At 34.5% G+C, this 17,098-nt stretch overlaps 2 protein-coding genes across 4 annotated transcripts in view; both read left to right on the top strand.

Moving 5' to 3' along the window:
* The first annotated feature begins 1,040 nt into the window (after window positions 1-1,040).
* LOC125667842 (dihydropteridine reductase-like) lies at window positions 1,041-11,037 on the top strand. The gene is made up of 6 exons (XM_048901505.2): window positions 1,041-1,200; window positions 3,623-3,812; window positions 4,189-4,329; window positions 4,705-4,813; window positions 5,803-5,886; window positions 8,759-11,037. The coding sequence occupies exons 1-6, from the start codon at window positions 1,114-1,116 to the stop codon at window positions 8,859-8,861; spliced, it is 714 nt and encodes a 237-aa protein (XP_048757462.1). The 5' UTR covers window positions 1,041-1,113; the 3' UTR covers window positions 8,862-11,037.
* Window positions 11,038-11,185: 148 nt separating this feature from the next.
* Window positions 11,186-17,098, top strand: part of LOC125667841 (exonuclease 3'-5' domain-containing protein 2-like) — a 29,904-nt gene continuing 23,991 nt past the window's right edge. Inside the window, exons 1-2 of one of the 3 annotated variants that reach the window (XM_048901503.2) lie at window positions 11,186-11,389; window positions 15,583-15,764. In XM_048901503.2, the coding sequence (XP_048757460.2) occupies window positions 11,323-11,389; window positions 15,583-15,764 (249 nt within the window). In that variant the 5' untranslated portion in view covers window positions 11,186-11,322. Of the gene's footprint in view, window positions 11,390-13,395; window positions 13,983-14,302; window positions 15,443-15,582; window positions 15,765-17,098 lie in introns of those variants that run through there. The other 2 variants (XM_048901504.2, XM_056148500.1) reach the window with 2 other exon arrangements.

Below are 17,098 nucleotides of genomic sequence, written 5' to 3'. Positions count from 1 at the left end.
CAAAATGTAAAACACAAAAGCAACAAAAAATTCTTAGAATAGATAGAAAATCTCGGGGGCGGATCCAGGAATTTTTGGAAAGGGGGGGGGGTCCGACCATTAATTTAGGTTTTCAAAATTCGTTACTTACACCCCTTTTAAGCAAACTTTCTAATGAAGAGGGGGGAGGGAGTCCGACCCCTGGATCCTCCCATCTGGATCCACCGCTGAATTTCATTAAATTCATCTCCTCGATCCTTTCCTCTTCGTGTAGCGACCAAAAAAGAAAAAAAAAGAAAAGATACTATTAAAGAGGGGATCGAAGATTTTAATCAGATTAAATAGAGGGGGTAAGTGGTGTAAAGACAGGTGACTTATTATTTTTCAAAAACAACTCGACCCCCCCCCCCCCCCCGCACACACACATTTTGAAATAGAATATTGGCTAAACTTTTGTATATGTTCCTATACAATTGCATGCATGCATGCATGTGCCCACAATAGTACCTTTTTTTCTTTCTGGGGTGTCTTTTCTCCTAGACATTGTGAGGATGTCCTCACCTTTTCTTAAAATGTCTTAATATAGATTGAGAAACAAGCCAAAAGGTCTATTAACAAACAAACAAAAACAACAAAAAAACCACGATCAAGGAATTTGTTAGACTGAAATGCATGGATTTTCTTCAGTTTGCATTTTTTTTTTTTTAATTCTTTTAATTGCATACAAATGCATGAAAATTATCTTTTTGTGACTTAATTGCGAAAAGTGTCAAGATCATGATTTCTGGAGAGAGAGAGAGAGAGAGAGAGAGAGAGAGAGAGAGAGAGAGAATTCATTGCAAATTTACAGACTCATTAACAGATTCTAATAAAATTTCGTATATTCCCTTGTCTAATATGTAAATCTGTTTTTCAAATTTAGAATTAAAGTCATTGAGAGAATCATGGGGCGTAACTTTGTTTCAAATTTTAACTTAATAAAGTGGTGATGGTCCCTATATTCATAATTTATTTACGGATAAAATTTCATTTAGAGTTGTCGCACTGCTAACCATCAAAGATCGGGATCGAAATTCTTATATTCAAGCATTCAATCAACATTGATTTTTTAAGGTTACCTGTGAGGAATCGAAAATGTCTTGTGCCGGTAGAATTTTGATTTATGGAGGCAAAGGAGCTCTAGGTTCCACATGTGTTAACATGTTCAAGGCTAAAAATTATGTATGTTCATGTTAGATATTGAATCTGTCCCCTGCAAATTTGCACTCGTTTAGATTACCTATACTGTACTGGGCAGTTACTGTGGCTAGTGTACAGGTTGGGAGCACTTCCCCTATAGCGAGATATTCTCGCTAAAACGCAATTATCCCTCTCTAATGAGAGTAAATATATCCCGTACAACCGAGAAAAACACCTGTGGGGTACATCTCTTCGTGTTTCACGTGAAAAGAAGAAAATGTCGGATACTTCTGCAAATATATTAATCAAAACAAAAACACTCACGATGTGTATTGGATTTCAAACTGCTTCCCTCTTACGCAGCAACTGTGATATGCAATTTCTTGACTATGTTGTCAATTTCATAGAAACAATTCTCATCATGTTGTGTGTGTGTCACACTTATTCAGTGTTGCACGGATTTTGTCATTATTTTCAATAAAGACGCCAATACACTTGTTTATGGTAATGTTTACTTTCTCGCTAAAGAGGGATAATCGTGTTTTAGTGAGAATATCTCGCTATAGGGGAATTTCGTTCTAAATCGTTTCTAAATTTACAACATTTCTATCAGGTTTATCGTGAAGATCGTTTATCGTGTTTTGCATTTATCAGGTCTATCGTGAAGATCGTTTATCAGGTTTTGTGTTTATCAGGTTTATCGTGTATCCTATCGTATCGTGCGTGTATCGTATCCTATCGTTTATCATGTCAAGAATAACGTTGCGGGTACTGTATTAGGCCTAATGAGGAATGAAATGTGTTTTATCTAGCCACAAATCAAGATTGGCTTTACTTTTAAGGAAAAAAATCCAGCCTGACTTGAGTTTCCCTGGGTTGGGATATACATGTACGTATAAATATCAAGTTATCAACTAATCTGAGATTCCTTTGACTGTTAACCCCGCTTTTATATTGAGCTAATGTCGCTGCTTTGCCTTACTTTTACCACTTTATTTCGGGGATCTAGATAGGGTTTAGTTATCGGATGAGCATTCTTCAAGTTAATCATGACTACTTTGACGCCGATTGGAATTTGTGTATTTTTGTGCTGACGTCATGCACTAAGAAATCAAATGGCAAGGAGGCGTCACAAGTCAAAGTGATGCTTTATTTGTCAGTGTTAGAGCTGGCAATAGCATCGTATTAGTCATGCTTAACTCGTAGAATAATCATCCGATAACTGAATCCTCACGTCTTGGAAAGTAGACCCAAGAAATAAAGCTGTAAAATGTAGGCAAAGCATTGACAATAGCTGGTGTCGCTGAATTCCCACTTTTCAATATGGAGTCCACTATGACTCTACCCCGCACATATCACGATATAAAATCAGGGTTAACAGTCAGAAGAATCTCCGATTAGTTATCAACTAGTGTATGGGCGTCAATCGTTTATGAAAAAATAAAAAAAAAATAAGATTGATAATTGGAATCGAAGAACCAAAAATTTGTAGGTACTCATGGGTAGAGTATTCAATGTTACTTTAGAATTACCCAAAAAGATATTTTTAAACTTGTGATTATATTTTTCTAGAATATTTAAAGATAAAATAATTCGATAATTGCAAATATTTGTAACCCATAAAAACAGCTAGTATTATATGTAAGGTACATGTATATAGCTTTATCTATATAGCTTCTTTCAGGGGGAGACATATTGTTTTTGTACTGTCTGTCGTTCGTCTGTCTGTCACAAAATCTTGTGAATGCATCTCCTCCTATATGGCTTATTGGATAGATTTAAAACTTTATACAATGTAAGTTAATGTGCATTAAATCTGAACCACGTTCACATGGAGCTTTAATTAAATGCATATTAGTTTGCTTCGAATTAAAATTTATGTCACGTTCTAATGGTGTGCACCTTAACTTGCGTTTAATGTAAATTAAATTCTTCGTGTGAACATGGCATTAGACTTTAACCCTTTTCAAGTGTTTCTCACGCAATATCAACTATGGCATTACATTTGAATTGTAATACTCTTGTAATGTCATGATACTTTTATGTATGTAGTCTTGTTACACAGTCAAAATATTTTAAGAAGATATTTAGAGTTTGTTAGCTCACTTGCAAGTGAGCTTTTCTGATCAAAACTTTCTGTTTGCATCGTTGTAAACTTTTCACATTTTAATTTATAGGGTGGAGTCATTTAGAAATCTTCTTCTCAAGAACCACTGGGCCAGAAAAGTTTAAAATTTACATGGAAGCTTCCTGACATAGTCCAGATTCAAGTTTGTTAAAATCATAGCCCCGGGGGTAGGGTGGGGTCATAAAAAGGGGATCAGTTTTATATGTAAATATATAGGGAAAATCTTTAACTATGGGCCAAGGTGACTAAGGTGAGCGATGTTGCCCATGGGCCTCTTGATTAAATTTTACTTTGATATAAGAGACCTTGTATGGGTATATTGTATATTTTTTGTAGTGGGTTGGATCCATTGATCTTATGCCTAATGAACAAGCTGATGCAAATGTTGTTGTGAAGCCAAGTGAATCCTGGTTAAACCAAGAAGAAGAGGTCCTCAAAGGGGTAGAGAGCGTGATTGGTGGGGAGAAGCTAGATGCTGTACTGTGTGTTGCTGGAGGCTGGGCAGGAGGGAATGCTGCTTCTAAAGGTTGGCAAATCTTTAAAAATCAAAAACAAAGACTTGGTGCCATGTGTCTTTTGTTAGGTAGTGGAATAATGCATGATAAAAATTTCAAAGTTACTTGTTTTGGTGTAATTTTTATCAGAGATAATGTTTAGTAGGGGATCATTCTGTTCAGCATTGGACAATTTGCTGTCATACCTACATGTACTTTTAATATTACTACTATTTACTTAGTTTTTAGATATCCAAAACATGTTTTGTCTTCCAGTGCACAGTGAAATTTTGATATTGTAATTCTTTTGATATTCAGGTACTGTGAAACAAAATCTGTTTGCAGAGAAAGTTTGAAGTACTTAAACTGAAACAATGTGTCTAACCCGAGCATTGCATGTTGTCACAGATTTTATCAAGAATGCTGATATGATGTGGAAGCAAAGTGTGTGGACTAGCTCCATTGCAGCAGCCCTGGCAGCTAAATATCTCAAAGAGGGGGGCATACTTACACTTCCAGGGGCAGCTCCCTGTGTGAAGGGCACAGCTGGTATTTACTATTTCCTGTGTTTACTACAGAACTGTTTTTAAAATGTTACTGAAAGTGTTTTCGGTATTACACTCCTTCCGTTTTTCAAAATAAACATTTATGAATTGAAATATACGCAAGGCCAATCAGGAGTAGATATAAGAATTTCAGTAGATAAAGAAATTTTGCACATTAGAAATTTTGTCCGGTAAAAGCTAGATTTACCTGTAAAATTAAAAATCATTCGCTGCCCGTCTAAATCCTGTTGCTTATCCTGATTTTTTTTTCACTTGAGAGCTAAAATTGCGTGTCATTGTACAATGCAATATTTTTTAATGGAAAAAAGTGAATATTTAATTGAAGTTGTCGGTAATCCTCAGGTTTCTGGTTTTGTAGGCATGATGGGATATGGAATGGCAAAAGCAGCTGTGCATCAACTAGTGAAGAGTCTGGCTGCTGAAAACAGTGGTCTCCCAGCCAACAGCTCCACAGTGGCCATATTACCGTAAGATCACTCAATTTCTGATTTAGAGACTTCTGCATGTTACCTGTCTTACCTTGGCTGAAATCAGAGAGTAGTTCTTACATGCAGTGTACAATTTTATAGGAATAATTTTAAATGGAATCAAAGACACATTAAAGTTTTGTTCTCTGCAGTTGTTAAAGTCCAGAACTGTTGGATCTCTGCAAGAATATTACATCTGTCAATGAGTATATATCATAAAAAAAACTTTTAACCTGGCCCCTGTCAATTCAACTTTGAACTTCAGTGATCCTTTCTTTTCACAAAATATCGTAAAGACTAAAATTAAAATAAATATTAAATTGCTGCCTTTCAAATCGAATACACTTCACATTCCATGAGGATCCGAGTTGAATAAGTCCTCAGTACACCTTGTTTGTCATAAGAGGTGACTAACTTGGGTGGTCCTTCAGAAGAAACTGCAAAAAACAAGGACCCATGTCACAGCAGGTGTGGTACGATAAAATAACCCCTCCCAGCTCAAAGACCGTAAGCGCCGAGCATAGGCCCAAAATTTGCTGTCCTTCACCGGCAATGGTGACGTCTCCATATGAGTGAAAAATTCTCGAGAGGGACGTTAATAAACAATACACAATCAATCTGTCAAATTTACATCACAGGATCATTAGTAGGTATGCAAGCTTTATCAACCATAGAAATACTTTAGACAACTTCAGAAAATCAGGAACAGAAGAGATATAAAGAAATTACAGTGTTTCTAAATTTTGATCTTTGGGAAAAGAACCACTGGCATCTTAATTTGGAATGTATGTTTCTTGTCACAAGATCAAAGTGCTCTGATGCCCCTCACAGGAAATGCTCCAAAGCTGGGAACCACAATGCTTTGAAATTTGCTTGTACAATTTTAATATACCTACATGTATATGTGAGCTTGATAGTTTATTAGTAGGTTATTCCCTATTGCTGCAGAATTTCCTTACAACGTCCTATACACTGGTTCTTTCTTTCAGAATCACACTCGACACTCCAATGAACAGGAAGTTTATGTCTGAGGCTGATTTTTCAACCTGGACGTCATTAGAGTTTGTATCCGAGTAAGTACTTGTAATTATGTCTCCCTTCTTCCAGGGGGAGACATATTGTTTTTGTACTTTCTATCCATCCGTCTGTCGGTCACAATATCTTGTGAATGCTTTTCCTTCTATATGGTTTATCAGATAGATTTGGAACTCTATACAATGCTTCATTGCCATTTGTAGATGTGCATATTGGTAGGACGAGAGGATTCATTTATTTTCCTAAAAGTTATAGTGGATCTAAGAGGGGTGGAGGATGTTAAAATAGTTAAAATAGCTTGTGAACGCTTCTGCTCCTATATGGCATATCCGATAAACTTGAAATTTTGTACAATACTTCAGTGCCATTTGCAGATGTGCATTTTGTAGAGACAGGAGGATCCAATTGTTATCCTTAAAGTTATAGTGGATCTAAGGGGTGGAGGGTGTAAAATAGTTTGTGAATGCTTCTCCTGTATGGCTTATCAGAGCTCATATTGTTTATGTTCCTGCTCATGCTTTCTCCTCCACACCATGCAGTACATTAAGGTGAGGAGGACTTTCAATTTGGGGAGCTGGGGAGACGTTTGTTATTCATAAATTAAACAATCTCTAGTTAATACTGTATATATTGGATTATAACTACTTGTAATTAAATCTCTATACAGTGGATTATAACTTAATTAATAATGTATACATGGGGGTAAATATGTATAATTAATGCTACCTTTATTATTGGATAGCTACATGTAATTTTGTTTACAAGGGATATTTTCTGCAAGATCCATCAAAATAAGATGTCATGCCATTTCAAATTAGCCCAAAATCATTACAGTGTAGATATTTCCAATGTTTTATCTGTCAAAGATATCTACTGTTTCAATACATTTTATTTCTTGATAAAAGCATTGACCTTCCGATTTGACATAAATACATGTATCTTACAATATAAAAATATATAAAGGATGAATATTTAATTGTTTGTGTTATGTGAAATAATAATGAAAATAATGTAAGCACATGAATTGATTTCATCTATTAAACAAATTACCCCATGCTTCCATTGATAATATACATGTATTTACCCATAATACAATAAAAAGATTAAAATAATTGTTTGAATGTGTGTTAATGCAGACCACATTAGATTATTTGGAGAATGTGGTGAAGCAATGTATAGATTTGTAATCTAATGCATGTATCAAATGAAAAATTGGGCGGAAAACTTCATCAATGCGCGTTTTCAATCTTCATCAATTTTTCGTTTGATACATGCATCAAATAAAGAATTACAAGTTTTATTTCTTATCATTTAATTATATTTTTAAAATAGAAAAACAATAATTTCGCTCATCAAAAAGCTTGAATTAACATTTTTGAAATGGCGTGTAGGAATACCTATACGTAACAATGAAAACAACAACAAAACTGGCTGTGCGTGTGGGTGAGGTAGAGTTACTGTGCAGAATTAAATGGATTATACTCCAAATTAAAGGTGCAATGGTTAAAAGCTGAAATAGATATAAAGGAAGAGAACAAGTGGTGACTGGATGTATGCTGCATTGCATTCGAGATGTTGAACACTGGTTGTGTCGTAGGAACGGTGGAATGCAACTCAGATCCATTTCAACATCGAGTAAAAAGTTCAACACCTCTTCATCTAAAACGCACTCGTTGACTGAGCCCCATATAACGCAGTTCAATTTCATTAATATTTACCTGATCAAAAGTCGCTGCTTACTCCGTCATGTTATCAAACTCGTAAATCAGACGATCCATACTGTAATCTGTCTACTTCTACCAGTCAGTGCCCTACGTCGAGTTGACTGTTCTGCCACATCATCACTAGGTCTATGTGTGTTGTTTCTTTAAATTAATTTGTATTTTATTCCCATCTTTGATTGTGCTTATTTTTGGTAGCATCAAACGAATGCATTTCGTTTACAATGCATGTGTGGAAATTCCCGTTGTATAAATAACGCTAAAATCAGAACGGCCGTTAATGGGGAAGATGCATTCCAGAGAAAAGTAGTCCCGCGTGCTTAGTGCAGATGAACTCCGGAGGAATTTTATTTGGACACAGAAATCAAATGAATTTTTCATCCAATCAGCATCGTTGTTAAGTCATCACTTTAAAAGTCATTAAATGATTTAAACTTCACTAGAAAAAAAATGAGGTTTGAAATGTGGCCATTTCATCTGTGTTCCACTTCAAGCTCTGCTAGAGAGGTTTCTGACTTTAATAGAGGTCAACAAAATACATATACGCTGTATTATATCTCTCATAGTGAGTTTAATGTTTGGCAATTTATTTTTTGGTGGATATTCATTTTATGTAATTATACACATAAATACCTCATTGGAGAATTTCAATTTTGGGTCTCATTTTTACAAATCTTCTTTGCCTTTCAATAAAGCTAACATTCTATCAAGCTAGAATTATTTGAATGATATATAGTATTTTTGTGTGTCTTTTGCAAATTACTTATAAATATTTAAATGTACAAAAAAAATTTAAACCTTTTTTTGTTCTGAAAAACTCATAATTTTCAAATCCAGTGAAATACAGATTGATATCAGTAAATTCTAGGAATTGCCTACCAAAATTTCTAAATTCACGCTTGTCCATTTCAAAGCTGGCATTGAGTGCAGTGCTGTAGTTCAGAGCTGGTGTTAAGAAATGTATAAAGTGCTTGGCAAGTGGATATTTAGTTTTGCTAGTGACATACCTATACTATACTCTAGATTTTACTCTGGTATGCAATGCATCATTCTCGAAAAGATTGTCCTACACTGTACGACCATATCTTTTTGTTCCACCCATAAAATTAAACCAATTAAAGAATAATTAACAATAGACTCTTAGTTTCTTGTATTTGTATCTTTGAAATCCTCATTTTTTCCCCCTCAGGTTGTTCCTGAAATGGACATCGGACAGTTCCTCTCGTCCCGAGAATGGCAGCCTAGTCAAACTTGTCACAAAAGAGGGCAATACAGAACTCAAAGTTGTGTAATCCAGTGCCTTGCAACAAGTTTTGACTGTACTTGGTAGAGGGGGAGAGAAAAAAACCACTGTACTTGGTAGAGGGGGAGAGAGAAAAACCACTGTACTTGGTAGAGGGGGAGAGAGAAAAACACTAGCCACATTGTGTTGGTTTGCAGTCGTAGTGCTACCTAACCATATGTTGTCCAGTATACAGTATTAGTGATGTTAAGTCATGAGTTATTGTCTCAGTGTATATTAACTGCAATAATCTAACCCTCTCTAACTTTTATATTGGGGGGAGGGGAGTCCTGAAAACGTCAGAAAAAATTTGGAGAGGGCTATATTATTGCAGTTATTAGTGTATATGTATACATGTATTTACACACAAGGTTTTCTTACAAATATTTAATAACGTATGCCAAGAATACTCCAAAGCAAATATTTTATAGACACTTGAATCGCTAACAAATATACAGATTGTATTCTGTGGATTAACTTTCAGTGTGTTGTGTGAGTAACACACATTCCAGTGATTCAGTTGTAATTTAATGTAATTTTTATATCAATTTATGCTTCCTTGATGGGCAGCCTTGAAAGAGCACTTGAGCAAATGAGCATCTTCAATTGTATGTTGATAGTAGTAAAACTTTCTAAAAAAAACAAAAAAAACATTTATTGAAATACATCCTTGAAAGTTTGATTCAGACAAATAAGGAAATGTGTACATGTATGTACAAAATTAAAAAATTAACAGAATTTCCATCTGTTAAATTTATTTGAAATAATACAGAAGAGAGAAAATTAATGAAATTGACAGAATAAATTGGACGTTATGTGCCCTTGCCAGCTACATATATAGATTTTGGTATAGCAATCTTATGCATGTTGTGCATGACATTGCTGTTAAAAGTCGAGGATGTCCTTCTGGGACTGAAAGGCTAACTGGATTAGATTTTTATGCTGCATCAGCATCATACACACAAGCAAGACATAGTACTATATTTTTCAATACTCTGTAATTACTATCACATGTATTTTCTAAGAGAGATAAAGTACTTGAGCTGAGCTCTTAGTGTGTCTGTATGTAAGATAAAACATGATAAACAAATCTTGAAGAAATTTAGAGAGAGTTTACTTTAAAAGTATGCAATCATGTTATATGGTATTATCACATTATCGGTATATGAGACTAGTTGTTAACATTTTTCTCTTTCATTAAGGAGGAATACTACACCACAGAAATTTGATATGGATGAAAATTGAAGGTTTTTGAAAATTGGAAAATTTCAAATTTTCTTTATCAAGTCCAAAAATGCAGTTTTAGTAGAAAGTAATCGGAAATTTTTTTTAGAATTCCTGCTCAACTCGAACCCGCGATCTACAATTCAGTATTAATAATAACATGTTATTCACCTCCTGAGCTACTCAGCTAGGCATTGAACTTTAAAAGGAATAGATAGATTTGTGGATATTTATATTTTCATTCATATTTCAAAATGAAGTCAGCCATTATGACAATGTAGTATACCTCCTTAAGAAAAAAAAATTCAGTGCAAGAAAATGTGTAAATGACTTATTGAACAAATCACCTTTATTGAGTTACTTAAGCTTGATAAAAGTGCACTGATATTGTCAACTTATCACTTAGGTATAAATCATTCAGACTTTAAAATTTAGCATTTATTCATGTTACAAATGCCAAAAATGATGTTTGGAGCCTCATTCAGATGCAGGCAAGTGAAAGTCTTTTTTTTTCAGAATTTTTTGTTATCTATTTGCTCTTCCATGCTTACTGTCCAAATGTCAATATTGTGAATTATTACAAACCAGGCCCAAGTTGAAATATTGTATGTCTAGACCCTTTCAGGGAATTTGCAATAAATGTAACATTTTACCTGTGGGTAGAAAAGAATGTTAGGTTCATTTTTTATCCAATTTTTTTATACAACTGCTTTGCCATCTAATTGAGAGACGTATATTTGCGATGTGGAAAATAGTAAACAATACAAAATGTGTTAGTTGAAAGGCCAAGACACACAAAATTTTAATTTAGACTACATTGTTATAAATTTTTTCATTATGTTTTTTAAAAATTATATAGCACATACTGCTGACATTCCAAAATTGATGGTTTGTAAAACCATATGTATAATACATGTCTTGATTATTTTTTGTGTGGTTAAAACTGAATAAATTTTCGTGTGATTATTGAAAATGTTTTTTGTGCAAAAGGTTGCAGCAATCTAATTAAGATTAACTGTTTTGAATCCGTTACCACTTCTCAAACGTTTGAGAAGCGGCAACGGATTTAAAACAGCTAATTTTAATTAGATTGAAGGTTGCAGCTGCTTTACACAAGTAGCTTGCAAATGTGACTCGAGTATTCTGGTGATCGAACTAACTATTCCCAACCTATCATACGGGCATTTTCAAGATGAATGCGCCCTGATGTCATACAAGCGAAAGATTGTGAAATGTTTTGATAAAACATGTCGCTAAACTCGACCACACGAGTGCTTGTCGGTTCAAGATCCATGAAAGTTGCCCTTGTTGGAGGTATCTCGATTATTTATTATATTTAACACAGTAGATTGTTATGGAACACGTGAACGATTAAAGGCAATTCGGAATGACGTAAGAAATGATGCAGAGACAACACTAGTAATCAAAGGTGTATTTTCTCTTACTTAGTTTTGGAATAAAGAACTTGATACAAAATCCGAATAAATGTAATTTATATTCAAGCACTTCCCGTTTCTTCTCAAAACATTCTTAGCTGAGCGTGGACTTTGGATTGGGGTCGGGATCCGGAGTAATTTCTGTGGAAAGGGGGGGGGGGGGGGGGGGGAGGGGTAGGAAAGACCGAATATAAATAACCCCCTCGTTTCCACAGAAGGTAGGTCGAGAGTTGAATGGTTGCACGCACTTGTGGTAGTGCCTTCCTACTAGCTTTAGCTAGTGTTTTAACCCTTAACTAGCTTGATCGGTAGCACATTAGACTGTCATGCCATGGTTCCTATTCTCAGCAGAGGCACAGATTACCAGTCTGCACCCAAGTTGGGACCCAGGTGATCTCTGGTGGGTGAGAATGATTGCCCCCAGATCTTCTCCCCACAGGCACTGGTACTCGCCAGGAGAGTTGGAACGCCTCCGATTGGTTTTTAAAAAAAAGATTTTCATTTTCCCCCCAATAATTCACAGACTTTGCAATGTATAGAAGGAAAAACAGTGTCATATCAACCAAAATTATATCACTTTACATCATGCAAAATTTCAGGAAGATATCATTTATGGTTTTAAAGTTATCTTTAAAAAAAATGTCAAAGAAGTATAGCGCACTTAGTATGCAATTTCGCCTGCATAAATACTTTTTTCTTGAATATAATTTTTTACAAATATTCTGCTATACAATGTCAGTTTATAGTACTTATGTTTACCCAAATTACTCAATAAAGATATCTATATGTTGATAGTATCTTTATATGATAAGCATAAACATCACCGTGATTATTTTGAGTATATAGTAGATGTAACGTAATGGGCCTAAAAAATTGCAAACTGTTGCAAAAGGCCACTCTAAACCAGAAATAAAACACCGAAATTGTTTTACTTGAGTATAACTCTACATAGGTCCATTTGGGAAAATTTGATTTAAAGTGGCCCTCTTTGAAAATGGCTAAAATATGAAAAAAATGTTCTCAAAGTTTACCTTGAGATTTAGCAGCCTGTCAAACGTGAAACCTTTAAACTTATATGTCTGGGTGGCATACTGTAAATTTAAATCATATACATGTGTGTTTTATTTGACACAATGCTTGTAGTTTTTCTTAAAGCAATACATTAAGCTGTAACTGATGGTATTTTTTCAACTATTCAATTATGCACCAAATAAGTTGGAGACTACACAGCAGTCTCTCTCAAGTTAATTCATTATCAAATAGATATTTTTAAGACTTTGCAGTTTAAACAATTGAGAACATTTATATGAAATCAAGAAGCACAACCATTTCACCCTGGAAATAAGATAAATTGTGTATATATGTGTCACGCCAAAGTGCGATGGTTTGTTAACGTTGCATGTGGACACCAAAGTGCGATGACCACGCCAAAGTCCGAAGGTGCGGAGTTCAGTAGCGTTTGTGACGTAACGTAATTGTGATGTCATTCTTAATGTCTTTCAAAATAAAACTGAAGAAATGCAACATGGACGACAGCAACGGCAAAGTTTACACTGTTGAGGATAGTGAAAACGACAAAGTACATTTGTTGTCGAACTATCTACTTCGCCCAAACATTCTTTAATTCATGATCACATTTATTACTTTGACGTACATGTATTAAATTCCTGGGGATATACTATAATACAAAACATTCTATACAATTTCGTGTTGGAAAATTTTGTGTTTATAATTTTATAAGTTCTTATTCTTATTTTTTGTGCATGGATTTTGCACTGATATTTTGGTGAAACAACACACTGTTGGTTCAGTCTGTACTAAAACATGCGCTGTGTCGTTTACAAACCAAGGGATTTCGGCATGTCACACTATCGCACTTTGGCATGTCACACCCTTAGGGCTGTTCCATTAAAACATATGAGGTACCCGGGGACGGCAATTAAAAAAAAATCTATGGGTGCTTGTCATTGGTAGAAAATTGCATATATGGTGGGTACCTACTGCCAGAAAACTGCATCTGTGGGTGGTTGTTTTGATAAAATCTTTATTTTTTTACCGAAACTGAGAGGAATGCAACAAGAGAAGGGAAGGATTGAAAGTAGAATGTGAAACAAACGCCGTTTTCTGTCTTCATTTTATCTCGGTCTATGAGGTTCCGCGATTCGGTTATCGTTTCCAGTTTGACTCTAAAATTATAGCGACCGGAAATTAGGATTATCTCCCTTGTCCTAAATGGAAAACGAAACGTGCTCGTGGTCCATTGAAACGGTTTTTGATTTTTTCTAGCTGCAATAATGTAGCCCTATCCAAATTTTTTTTATTCTGACGTTTTCGGGATGAGGCTACAATTCCATAGGATCTCCGTAATGGTGCAAAATAATTTTATGAATAACCGATAATAAACTCTGCATCCCAAATGTTGTTTACACCAAAAGGAGTACCAACTTTGTGCTCGGGCATGTCTAATAAAGGTGTTTTTCATTAAATATATTGTACAGCATGCAAAATGTCTTCGTCTGTTCCGCCATGCTTGTTATCGCGAAATCTCGTAGGTGGATCTAATGAAAAAGCTAAACATTGACAATCGGTGCGAAAATGTAGTTACTTTCAAGAGCCACTTCGACAAAGAAAGGAAAATCATATTGTTGCAGAAAGAATTTACACTCTGCTGTTCGGTTTTTAACTTGATATTAAATTCAGACCTTTTCAATACCGACGAAATAGCTTTCGCCTTCATACTTGTCCATTAATATTAATGTAAATACTACTTTATATGACATGCAAATGACTTGACAATCGGAAGTTGAAACTTCAGTACATCAAACATGGCGCACAAATATGAATCGAGAAATTGGAATTTATCGAGATTGTTGAAAACGGTAGAATAGAGCCTCACAAATCTTAAGTTGCAGGTTGTAAATTTATATATTGACTAAGAAACAGAATATCATTTTATTTATGTAAAGAGACACATTTTCTTGTTTTTTAATACTCAAAATACTAGTCAATTTTAAAACTTTTAATAGTTGTTTTTGAACATTTACAATACTAGACTTTTTATGAACAGGTAGACTTATAAAATTAATTTAGTTCATCATGTTTAAGAAAGACAGTCTTGATAAAATAAATTGATGGTTCTATGATCAAGCTTCATTGATGGCCAGTTATTTGAATGGTGATGACACCCATTGGCAAGATACTCTTCTCTTTACTATCATGCTTGGGAACATCTGAAAATAGACCTCTATTCAGGGGTTATAAATAGTCATTCATACATATTGAATTTAAAGAAAAAGTGTATTTCAAATTTATTTCACTTCTATGGGTGGTTCAGCACTATCTAAAATTGCTTCTGTGAGTGGTCCCTCATTATATTTTTATGCTTCTATGGGTGGTTACCCAAATTTTAAAGTGCCTTCCTCGGGTACCTCATATGTTTTAATGGAACAGCTCAATCGGGATTTGGCGCAGACCATCTCACTTTGGTGTGATCATCGCACTTTGGCGTGACCATCACACTTTGGAGTCTTACAATATATATAATATATATATATTTATAAACTCTAAACACTTTCTAGAAATATTTTGACCATGTTACCGGTCTTCTTCAGCTGTGTTTATCTGTCATAGCAACGTAGAGCAAGACTACATACACGAAAGTACTATGACATCACAGTAAGTATTATAAAATTGAAAAGTAACGTCAAAGTTGATGTTGCGCGAAAAACATTTGAAAAAGGCAAGAGTTTAAAATAAAATGAACAATACTCGCCCGTCTTTGTAGACACATCCTAAAATATATGTCTGCGTACAATATTTTATTTGAAAACATGGCCCCCGGAAGTAAGCTCAGCCAGGCCCACAATAGGGATAAAAGTTTTACATGCGAATATATAGGAAAAATCTTTAAATATGAGCCAAGGTGACTCAGGTGAGCGATGTGGCCCATGGGCCTCATGTTTGTTTTTTGTTTTTGTTTTTAAGAAAAATCCACTAAATATTCCTATTACTATACTAAGAATTTCCCAATATGTGGCATATGTTATGTCCATGAGTAATGATCTCTTTCAGGCATGGGTGTTTTCCTCTTTCTGCAACTTCGGAGATACAGTGTATTCACCAGCCTCCTTCGACAAGTTAGAAGATTATTACAAACATCCGTGAAATACAGAGAAAATAAAACAGTGCATTTAATAAAGTCACCAAAGTCCTGGGAAGAATTCTACCAAAAAATTCAGGAACAAAATGTCATAGTAAGTCAAATCTTTGAATCTTAGTCAGAATCCTTTTATTTAAAGACACTTTTTAAGGGAGATTTTACAAAGTCATGTAGTTTAATTTTATTGTAAATATCATTTTGATCAATAAATTTGGCCCAAAAGACCCATGCAGCTCTCTCGGTAGTAACCCATCATGCCAGTGGCCGATGCAAATTGACTATAGCTCGATTCAGATCTGTTTATGTCATTTATCAGCACAAACTTGGGATACATTTCATTGTCTTATTTTGATATCTCTTTGTATTTCATAGGAATGTTATTTTGTAATCTTTGAGAGAACCACTCTTTCCAGAATGGGAGAGGATGGTACATATTGACATTTTGGCCGTGACATGTGACGAGTAAATGCATGCCATTTTCATTTCTTAATTTTTTAAAAAGAAATAAACTTCAGATTGTAGTACAATGTAGTCTCATTGCATTTAAAATGAAAGTGTTTAGAATTTTTAAAGTCTACTTTAATTTCTGTTTGTATCTGAGACAAAAATTTGATTCCCATGCAGGCAAGAGAAAGAGAATTAAATCTTTCTTTCACATATATCAAATTTATGAATCTATAAATTAATGCAAGGCAAATGTGGTATAAACTAAATCTCTAATTTAATATAAAGCATTTTGAAAAATACTGTATAACTTTGAAAAGAAGATTTTTTAAAAAAATTCCAATATATTTCAATATAAAACTTTGATCTCCTATTGTGACCCCATACAACCCCCAGGGGTCATGAAAGCTAGACAGATGGACGGACAGGTGACAATGGGTGATCAGAAAAGCTCACTTGATGTTTCAGTTCAGGTGAGCTATAAATATATAACTGGCCTGCAGTTATACTAGCATAAGACAAGTAAAATGTCATTGGCTTAGTAAATAAATGACTCATAAATGCTTTTACTAAAATCAAAAGTTTTCAACATAGGTTTTAATCAATTTAATTCACTTTCTGTTGGAATATAAAATGGATCATATCAACTTATGCCTTTTATTACAAATGATATACATGTATACCAATACCAAGGTATAATTACACCATACCTCAATAGTTGACCCTTCTACTGACACTTTGGTCATTCAGAGTGCTTCTCTGTTCTTCATCCTTTGTACAGAGTCCGGCCATCATATAGTGTCATTTTTTGTTATTTTCACTGTTGGCAAAAAACAATGAAATGTTAAAACTGCAGTGAATATACATGTACAAAACATTGTTTTGAAAGTTATAATTTAAATGCATGAGAACTTTTGATAAAGAAACTGTTGAAATAGCTAAAAGCAAATTTACAGCTGTATAAGAACACATCTCTTTACCCAT

The sequence above is a fragment of the Ostrea edulis genome, chromosome 9 (genome assembly GCF_947568905.1).
Source record: "Ostrea edulis chromosome 9, xbOstEdul1.1, whole genome shotgun sequence".
Lineage (NCBI taxonomy): Eukaryota > Metazoa > Mollusca > Bivalvia > Ostreida > Ostreidae > Ostrea > Ostrea edulis.
The sequence above is the reverse complement of the archived record's forward strand: the minus strand, read 5'-3'. Positions and strand labels throughout refer to the sequence as shown.

Excerpts from the sequence above, each read along its gene's own strand:
- LOC125667842 (XM_048901505.2), top strand. The coding sequence starts at position 1,114 with ATGTCTTGTGCCGGTAGAATTTTGATTTATGGAGGCAAAGGAGCTCTA. Across the intron at positions 4,330-4,704 it reads CTGTGTGAAGGGCACAGCTG|GCATGATGGGATATGGAATG; the intron begins GTATTTACTATT and ends CTGGTTTTGTAG. Across the intron at positions 5,887-8,758 it reads TCATTAGAGTTTGTATCCGA|GTTGTTCCTGAAATGGACAT; the intron begins GTAAGTACTTGT and ends TTTCCCCCTCAG.